Below are 8722 nucleotides of genomic sequence, written 5' to 3' on the forward strand. Positions count from 1 at the left end.
GTACAGTTCACTAATGTTGAATGTATCACGTTGTTGTGCAACCTATCTGCAGAACTTTATCCTACTATACCCATGAAACTACTCCCAGTTTCGTTTCCTGTCCTCTTTATGAGCAGTTCATGGACTGGGAGTTGGCCAGAAACGGTGGACGTGTTCAGTACACTCTAAATAGAACCATATATCTCAGGAGGGTTAGAAGCAAAACAAATAGGGGTGCTGTAGCAACAGCCAGACCCTGTTCTCCCTTTGCTAGTTTTTCTCCCCCAGAAATCTGGTCATTTGCTCTTGGCCTCTATTAAGAGGCCGTCAACTCATAAATTATCCCAAATCCCACCTTCCTGGATGGACCCTTCTATACCTCCTCATTTATAAATGTAGTTAGTGTTTGGTGATGTATGTTGGCCTCTTAATCTTTTATGAGAAAGGAATATATGAGTCAGGGGTTCCACATCATACAAAATCATTTTTTTTAGTAATCTCTATACCGAAGGTGGGGCTCAAACTCATGACCCCAAGATCAAGAGTCACATGCTCTACCCAGCCAGCCAAGCACTCCCAAAATCAGTCTTATTTTATTTTATTTTTATTTATTTTTGAGAGAGAGAGTGTGTCAGGGAGTAAGCAGGGAAGGGGCCTAGAGAGAGGGAAACACAGAATCGGAAGCAGGTTCCAGGCTCTGAGCTGCCGGCACAGAGTCCTACATGGGACTTGAACCCATGAACTGGGAGATCATGACCTGGCCAAAGCCAGAGGCTTAACCGACTGAGCCACCCGGGCGCCCCTTATCATTTTTTTTTTTTTTAATGTTTATTTATTTTGAGAGAGAGAGCGAGCAGGGAAGGATCAGAGACTGAGGGAGAGTGAGAATCCCAAGCAGGCTCTGCACTACCAGCATAGAATCTGCCATGCAGGGCTCAAACCCAGCAACTGTGAAATCACTACCTGAACTGAAAGCAAGAGCCAGATGTTTAACTGAGCCACCCAGGTGCCCCAGTCTTCTTCTTAAGTCCCATAATTAGGCACAGTGGACACAGATTAAAATGCAGAAGAAGGCCATTGTGGGTGCAGAAAATATATCCTCTTACTTCTGCAATAATCTTTCCATCTTGCCCCAAGGTTTCAGACTTCCAGCAAAAAAATGTCATCCCAGGAGCACCTGAGTGGCTCAGTCAGTTGAGCACTTCTGAGCTTTGATTTTGGCTCAGGCAGTGATCCTGGGGTCGTGGTATTGAGTCCCGCATCTGGTTCCATGCTGAACGCTGAGCATGGGGTGTGCTTGAGAGTGTCTCTCTTCCTCCTTCTGTCTTTCTCCCCTGCTCACGGAAGCTCTCTCTCTCTCCTCTAACATAAAAAATACAACTGCTAAAAAAAAAAAGTCTCTTCCAAGGGGCACCTGGCTGGCTCAGCTGGGAGAGCATGAGACTCTTGATCTTGGGGTCTTGAGTTTGATCTCCACGTTGGCTGTAAAGGGGCACCTGGGTGGCTCAGTCGGTTCAGCATCCGACTTCAACTCAGGTCATGATCTTACAGTCTGTGAGTTCAAGTCCTGTGTTCAACTCTGTGCTGACAGCCTGGAGCCTGCTTTGGATTCTGTGTCTCCCTCTCCCTCTGCTCCTCCCCCTCTCATGCTCTGTCTCTCTCTCTCAAAAATAAACATTTAAAAATTTTTTTAAATAATAAAAATAAAAAAGAAACAAAAAACCTCTTCCAAGAATCCTGCAGTATTCACTTGTTCACTTGATACATTTCTCAACTCTTAGGGGCTGAGTTTTGCCCACAGTTGATGTTGCAAAGTAGACTTTGCTTTAAGTTCCAAAATGTGTATGTGTACCGGTAGCTAATGAATTCTCATATTTAAAAAAAAAAAAAAAACATTTGGGAGGCTTTTTCTTTTCTTTTCTTTTTTTTAACATTTGTTTTTTAGGGGCACCTGGGTGGCTCAGTCGGTTAAGCGTCTGACTTCAGCTCAGGTCATGATCTCACACTTCGTGGGTTCAAGCCCCACATCGGGCTCTGTGCTGACAGCTCAGAGCCTGGAGCCTGTTTCAGATTCTGTGTCTCCCTGTCTGTCTGCCCCTCCCCTGTTCACGCTCTGTCTCTGTCTCAAGAATAAATAAACATTAAAAAATCTGTTTTTTATTTTATTTTAGTAATTTCTACATCCAACATGGGGTTCAAACTTAGGACCCTGAGATCAAGAGTTAAATGTTCATCTTTTTATTTTTATTAAAAAAAAGTTTTTTTAATGTTCATTTATTTTTGAGAGAGAGAAAGAGTGCAAGTGGGGGAGGTACAGAGAGAGGGGAAAACACAGACTCTGAACAGGCTCCAGGCTCTGAGCTGTCAGTACAGAGCAGAGCCTGACCTCACGAACTGCGAGATCAGATGCTCAACCAACTGAGCCACCCAGCCACCCCAAGCATTACAAGCTCTATGGACTGAGCCAGCCAGGTGCCCCTGAATTACCATATTCTGATGTTGCTTCCTAAAGAACCACTTGCCAGCCTCAGGGATTCTCTTTTTTGACCCATCAAACTGTCCTTGGAGATTTCCCTAACCTCTATCACTGCTGCTGCCAGTGAATCAACGCTTCTAGGCCTTTCAAGCCTCAGGCTCCCATTCACTGTAGAAAGCCCATTACCGCCAAGGGCTGTTCCCACTAGCAGACACCTTCCTCCCTCTTCCATGCCCCAGCCCTCTAAAAATGTAATCAGCAATAGCCTCTGATGTGATCATTTTTCTCCAGTATTGGCTGCACATTAGAAACACTCAGACAGCTTTACTTCCATACAATGCCTTAGCCCACTCCCAAAGATTCTGACTTCTGGTGGAGGCCTGGCAGCAGTATTTTTTTAACTTCCCCCACTGATTTTAGTATACCACTAAGTCGGAGAAACATGTTTCCAATAGTTTGCAGCTACTTATTCCCTATCTTACCTGCCAGGTTACAGGAAAACAAAAAACAAACAAAAAAACCCTAACAAACCCAATTTCTGCTGCTGCTGCTGCTGCTGCAGTTAAAACTACATTTACCATATTCTATGATAGGAAGCTACAGTGTTATAGTTCATCTATTTTTCTGAGTAAAGCAAGCCTTTGAGAATTGGCCCAGGAACCAAAATAACTTACTATATTCCATTTCCTTTACAAACTTTCAAGGAGAGCTTCCTATATTTTGTAATTCCTAAAATGTTTGATTTTCCCAGAGGGTGCAGATTTATTGAAAAACAGAACTTGAGCTTCAATTTGTTTTTATTTTGGAGTAGTTGAGGTTGAGATTCTATCAGGCTAAAGAAAATGTTAAGGACATCTAACTACTCTGGCAGGAAGAACCCCCTGGGGAAGAGCTTGTAATGGGAAGAAAGCCCATTTCCTTGATCTTCCCAGTTGTATCCTGTACCCAGCTTTCAGCTCCTTCTCCTTCTTAATTAAATTTGATCTTACTTTAAATTCCTCTGGTTTTGAGATTGTCCATAAAAAGGACAAAGAGGTTACTGATTGTTAAAACTGGGGTAAAACCATCACTTAGAACCGGACAGGAACCCAATGCCAATGGTGTTCAGGCAGTGTGGAAAAAAACCGGCATTTGTTGCTAATTTTGCCCTGGATGTAGTTGAGGTGACCACTCCCACATGCTAATCTATGAAAAAACTTTAGGACACCTGATTTAGAAGATGGGGAGATAGAAATTACTGAAGATTACTGGGGGGAAGCACAGAACTTGCCTCATTATAGATGAAGTTATTTAGGGTGACCGTGGGGTGGTCTTGAGCCGACAACCAAGAAAGAATTCTTGAAGAGGACTTTGGTGCAAAAAAGGTGATTTTATTAAACCATGGGGACAGGACCTATGGGCAGGAAGAGCTGCACTGGTGCCCTGACTGGTAACATTTTATATCCTCAGGTTGGGTGGGGGTCAGGGATAGAGTAAGTCTCTAAGAATTTTGGAAGCAAGGTTTCCAGTACCTTGAGGGACTAGCTGTTGCTAGGGAAATGCCATTTATTACCGCTTAATAAAACCCCAGTCAAGAGACCATTCAGATGTATATGGGGGGGTGGGGGGCATAAGCTTGGAATATGATTCCCAGCATATATCTTGGGGCAGTTAAGATAAAGGAAGTAGATTTACAGGATCCTTGAGGTTGGGATAATGTTAAGCTAGAGTTCTCTTTCGCCCCCAGCAAAGTGTTATCATTGAGGCAACGTAGTTCCTAGAGACATGTGACTCTGCAAGTTTCAAGGACTTGTTAGTTTCCCACATTACCATGGCAAGCACTTTCCTTTGTTCTCAGGTAGCCAGGAGTGTCTGAGGGGTATCACACATATTCCACCTGGGGATGGAGTGTTGTGTGCCAGCCTGTATTTTGCCCTCAGTTTGCCCCAAGCTTCCTCATCAATTGTCATGCCTCCCAAATCCTCAGAATCTTGGTCTTCATGCGCTTGATAACTGCAGCAAGGGTGACCATGGCAAAAAATGTTACTGGTCTATGCCACGTTTCTGCTCAAAATGATTTAGATCTTTAAAAGCGAAGTTGTACTGGGGGTGCCTGAGTAGATCAGTCGGTTAAGTGACCGACTGCAGCTCAGGTTATGATCTCGAGGTCTGTAGGCTGGAGCCTCTCATCAGGCTCTGCACTGATGGCTCAGAGCCAGGATCCTGCTTCAGATTCTGTGTCTCCCTTTCTCTCTTTCCCTCCCCTGTTCGCACTCCATCGCTCTCTCAAAAACATTTAAGAAAAAATTTTAATTTAAAAAAAGGGAGGTTACATTAAGGAATCTACTGAAGTCATTGCTTCGCTATATACTAATTTGGATGTAAATTAAAAAAAAATAAAAAATAAAGTTAAAAAAAAGGGAGGTCATTCTGACAAAATATTTTAAAATGAGACAACCCAAATCGAGGTTAAATAATTTACATTTGGTCACCCAGCTGGCATTTACAGCCCTAGAGTGTGAATCTGCATCTCATTTTTGCTGTTTTGCACACCTCTAAAATAATTTATAACTTAAATAAAAGACTAAGACTCACAGTTCAGAAGTGACAAATTAAGGGCTCTGCACACGTTAAGTGTGAGAGTAAAGAACCGTGAACATCTCTCAACACTGCCTTTAACCCAGAAGTTCTCCCCAAAACCATTTTTGCAGCTCCCATCCCCTTTTCCCCTAAAAAAAAGTGTCACCCACAAAAATGGGCAGCTGAAATTTTGTTTTCTAGCACAGATATAATTTAAAACCTACAATTAAGTCTTAAAATAAATAGCCAAAGTCACAGCTCCTCATACTGTACCTCTCTTCAGAAGTACTGTATTTTTCAGCCTATGAAATTCAGACATTCCAAGAAAGGTCCGCTATCCCCCCTCAAATAAAAATAGACTTGTATTTGTAACATTTTATTTTTCATCATGAAGTATACAAATTGTTAAAAAAAAAAAAAAGCCATTCCATGACTTCCGGTGTTTACAAAGCAAAATTGGACAGAGGGTGGCAGTGTTTGCTCATTTTACAGAGGAGGGAAAAAAAAGCACCAACTTACTTTCAAGGCAAAAACTCTACTAAAAACACTAGTATATCACAAGGAAATAATAAAGACAAACATTATCAGGTTACAACCTAACTTTAGAACAAATTGAAATAACAGAAAACTGGAAGTAGGAAAAAATACAGTGTGATAGCAAGGTCCTCAGGTCACCTCGACTTGGAAAGAAATACGAGTCAGGAAGGTAAGGATCCTAATCCACCTCCTCAATGGTGGGGCCTGCCCCAGAGCCCCCTCTGGGGGCCTGAGCCCCAAAGCCACCAGCCCCAGGGCCACCCGCCCCCTGGTACAGTCCGCTGATGATGGGGTTACACACCTGCTCCAGCTCCTTCCTCTTGTGCTCAAACTCGTCCTTCTCCGCCAAGGTGTTGGCGTCCAGCCAGGAAATGACCTCCTGGCACTTGTCCAGCACCTTCTTCTTGTCGGCCTCGCTGATCTTCCCCTTGAGACCCTCATCCTCCACGGCACTCTTCATGTTGAAGGCGTACGACTCCAGCGCGTTCTTGGCAGACACCCTCTCGCGCTGCACCTCGTCCTCGGCTTTGTACTTCTCCGCCTCCTGCACCATGCGCTCGATCTCCTCCTTGCTCAGCCGGCCCTTGTCGTTGGTGATGGTGATCTTGTTGGCTTTGCCCGTGCTCTTGTCCGTGGCCGTGACGTTCAGGATGCCATTGGCATCGATGTCGAAGGTCACCTCGATCTGGGGCACTCCCCGTGGGGCCGGGGGGATGCCGCTCAGCTCGAAGCGCCCCAGCAGGTTATTGTCCCGCGTCATGGCCCTCTCGCCCTCGTACACCTGGATCAGCACTCCGGGCTGGTTGTCCGAGTAGGTGGTGAAGATCTGCGTCTGCTTGGTGGGGATGGTGGAGTTGCGCTTGATCAGGGCAGTCATCACGCCGCCGGCCGTCTCCAGCCCCAGCGACAGGGGCGCCACGTCCAGCAGCAACAGGTCCTGCACGTTCTCAGACTTGTCCCCCATCAGGATGGCCGCCTGCACCGCCGCCCCGTAGGCCACTGCCTCGTCGGGGTTGATGCTCTTGTTGAGATCGCGCCCGTTGAAGAAGTCTTGCAGCAGCTTCTGCACCTTGGGGATGCGGGTGGAGCCCCCCACCAGGACCAGGTCGTGGATCTGGGCCTTGTCCAGCTTGGCGTCGCGCAGAGCCTTCTCCACCGGCTCCAGGGTGCTCCGGAACAGGTCCGAGCACAGCTCCTCGAACCGCGCCCTCGTGATGGACGTGTAGAAGTCGATGCCCTCGAACAGGGAGTCGATCTCCAGGCTGGCCTGGGTGCTGGACGACAGGGTCCTCTTGGCCCGCTCGCAGGCGGTGCGCAGCCGCCTCACGGCTCGCTTGTTCTGGCTGATGTCCTTCTTGTGCTTCCTCTTGAACTCCTCCACGAAGTGGTTCACCAGCCTGTTGTCAAAGTCCTCCCCACCCAGGTGGGTGTCCCCCGCCGTGGCCTTCACCTCGAAGATGCCGTCGTCGATCGTCAGGATGGACACGTCGAAGGTGCCCCCGCCCAGGTCAAAGATGAGCACGTTGCGCTCCCCCTTGCCCGTCCTGTCCAGGCCGTAGGCGATGGCGGCGGCCGTGGGCTCGTTGATGATCCGCAGCACGTTCAGCCCCGCGATCACCCCCGCGTCCTTGGTGGCCTGCCGCTGCGAGTCGTTGAAGTAGGCCGGCACGGTGATCACCGCGTTGGTCACCGGGTAGCCCAGGTACGCCTCGGCGATCTCCTTCATCTTGGTCAGCACCATGGACGAGATCTCCTCGGGGTAGAACGCCTTGGTCTCCCCCTTGTAGCTCACCTGCACCTTGGGCTTATCTCCGTCGTTGATCACCCGGAAAGGCCAGTGCTTCATATCCGACTGCACCACCGGGTCGCCGAACTTGCGGCCGATCAGCCGCTTCGCGTCGAACACGGTGTTCTGCGGGTTCAGCGCCACCTGGTTCTTGGCCGCATCCCCGATGAGCCGCTCGGTGTCCGTGAAGGCCACGTAGCTGGGGGTGGTGCGGTTGCCCTGGTCGTTGGCGATGATCTCTACCTTGCCGTGCTGGAACACCCCCACGCATGAGTAGGTGGTGCCCAGGTCGATGCCGATGGCTGCGGTTTTAGCCATGTCGGTGTCCTGCTCCCTTGCCCGGCGCTGAGGTTCAGCCTTTGTGAACGTCGGTCGGGATACGCGACGCGGAACTCGGTCTGTTCCGAAGCTGCAAACTCGAACTTGCTGGGAGCCCGACTCAGCCGGTCTGCGGAAATTGCGCTAGCGGTCACCGCCTGAATCCCGAAGGTTTCTCTGCAGGCTTGCTGTTTTTCGGGACGGGGCGGCTCTGTGTTTATAACGCCTCATCGAGCCCCACCTTTTCTGTCCTCAGCCAATCACGGAGCTCTGCGGGGCTGCCAGGCCGGGAATATTCCAGCGGTTTCGCATCGCGTCCTGCCTCCAGGCTTTCTGGGACCAATCAGCGTTCTGGGTGCCGCCCCTCCCAGAACTCTCCAGACTCTTCTCGGATTCTTGGGAAGGCACTCGAGTCCTAAGGGGAGGGAGGAGAGGAGCTGGGAAGGGCGGTTGTTGGCTCCGCCCACCCAGTCTCGGTACCTCCCAGCGATGCTGTCCACGGACTTTGAAATTGACTAGAAAGACTGGCATTTATAATCGCAGGCCAGTGAGAGCCGCCTGGGGTTCAAACTAGTTTTGCGGTTTAAGATTAAGGTTAAGGAATACACGACTCCCAGGGATACCCCAAATACGTAAAGGTCCCAAGTTTCTCGAAGTGGGTGGGGTATCGGCGGGTCAAAGAGACTCTGATTGGACTGTGGCGCTGACGGATAGGGTCGCGTTTAGGCCCGCTGGTGCATTGGTCCAAAGGCCTGAGCTGCCTGAGGATTGCCTTAGCCAGCCGTGGCGTATTTCCCACTTTCGATTTAAAGTAGAAATGAGAAGGAAAGAGATAATGCAATATAGTTTTGACATCGTCTCTAACCTACACGGTTGAAATACCTGGGGATGGGAGAATTTGAATTTTTAAAAGAAAAACACTTAAGTAAACAATTGGTTCTTAAACTGGAGAACGTCCCCAGTGCCCCAGAAGGAACGTGCTGGGTCAAGGGCGGGGGGAGGGGGAAGGGGTGGGGCAGGGGAAGGGGTAGGCTAGGGCTGGGATCCGCTGCTCCCCTTCGCTTTGG

The 8722-nt window shown here is 48.6% G+C and overlaps 1 protein-coding gene across 1 annotated transcript; it reads right to left on the reverse strand.

Annotated features, from left to right (window-relative positions):
- Nucleotides 1-5374: 5374 nt before the first annotated feature.
- LOC106983502 (heat shock 70 kDa protein 1) lies at nucleotides 5375-7861 on the reverse strand. Its single transcript, XM_015081706.3, has one exon. It carries the CDS (start codon nucleotides 7653-7655, stop codon nucleotides 5730-5732), a length of 1926 nt encoding a protein of 641 aa, XP_014937192.1. The 5' UTR covers nucleotides 7656-7861; the 3' UTR covers nucleotides 5375-5729.
- Nucleotides 7862-8722: the final 861 nt, after the last annotated feature.

The sequence above is a fragment of the Acinonyx jubatus genome, chromosome B2 (genome assembly GCF_027475565.1).
Source record: "Acinonyx jubatus isolate Ajub_Pintada_27869175 chromosome B2, VMU_Ajub_asm_v1.0, whole genome shotgun sequence".
NCBI classification, from domain to species: Eukaryota; Metazoa; Chordata; class Mammalia; order Carnivora; family Felidae; genus Acinonyx; species Acinonyx jubatus.

What these genes read in the sequence shown, in the direction of transcription:
- LOC106983502 (XM_015081706.3), bottom strand. Translation starts at nt 7,655, where the DNA reads ATGGCTAAAACCGCAGCCATCGGCATCGACCTGGGCACCACCTACTCA.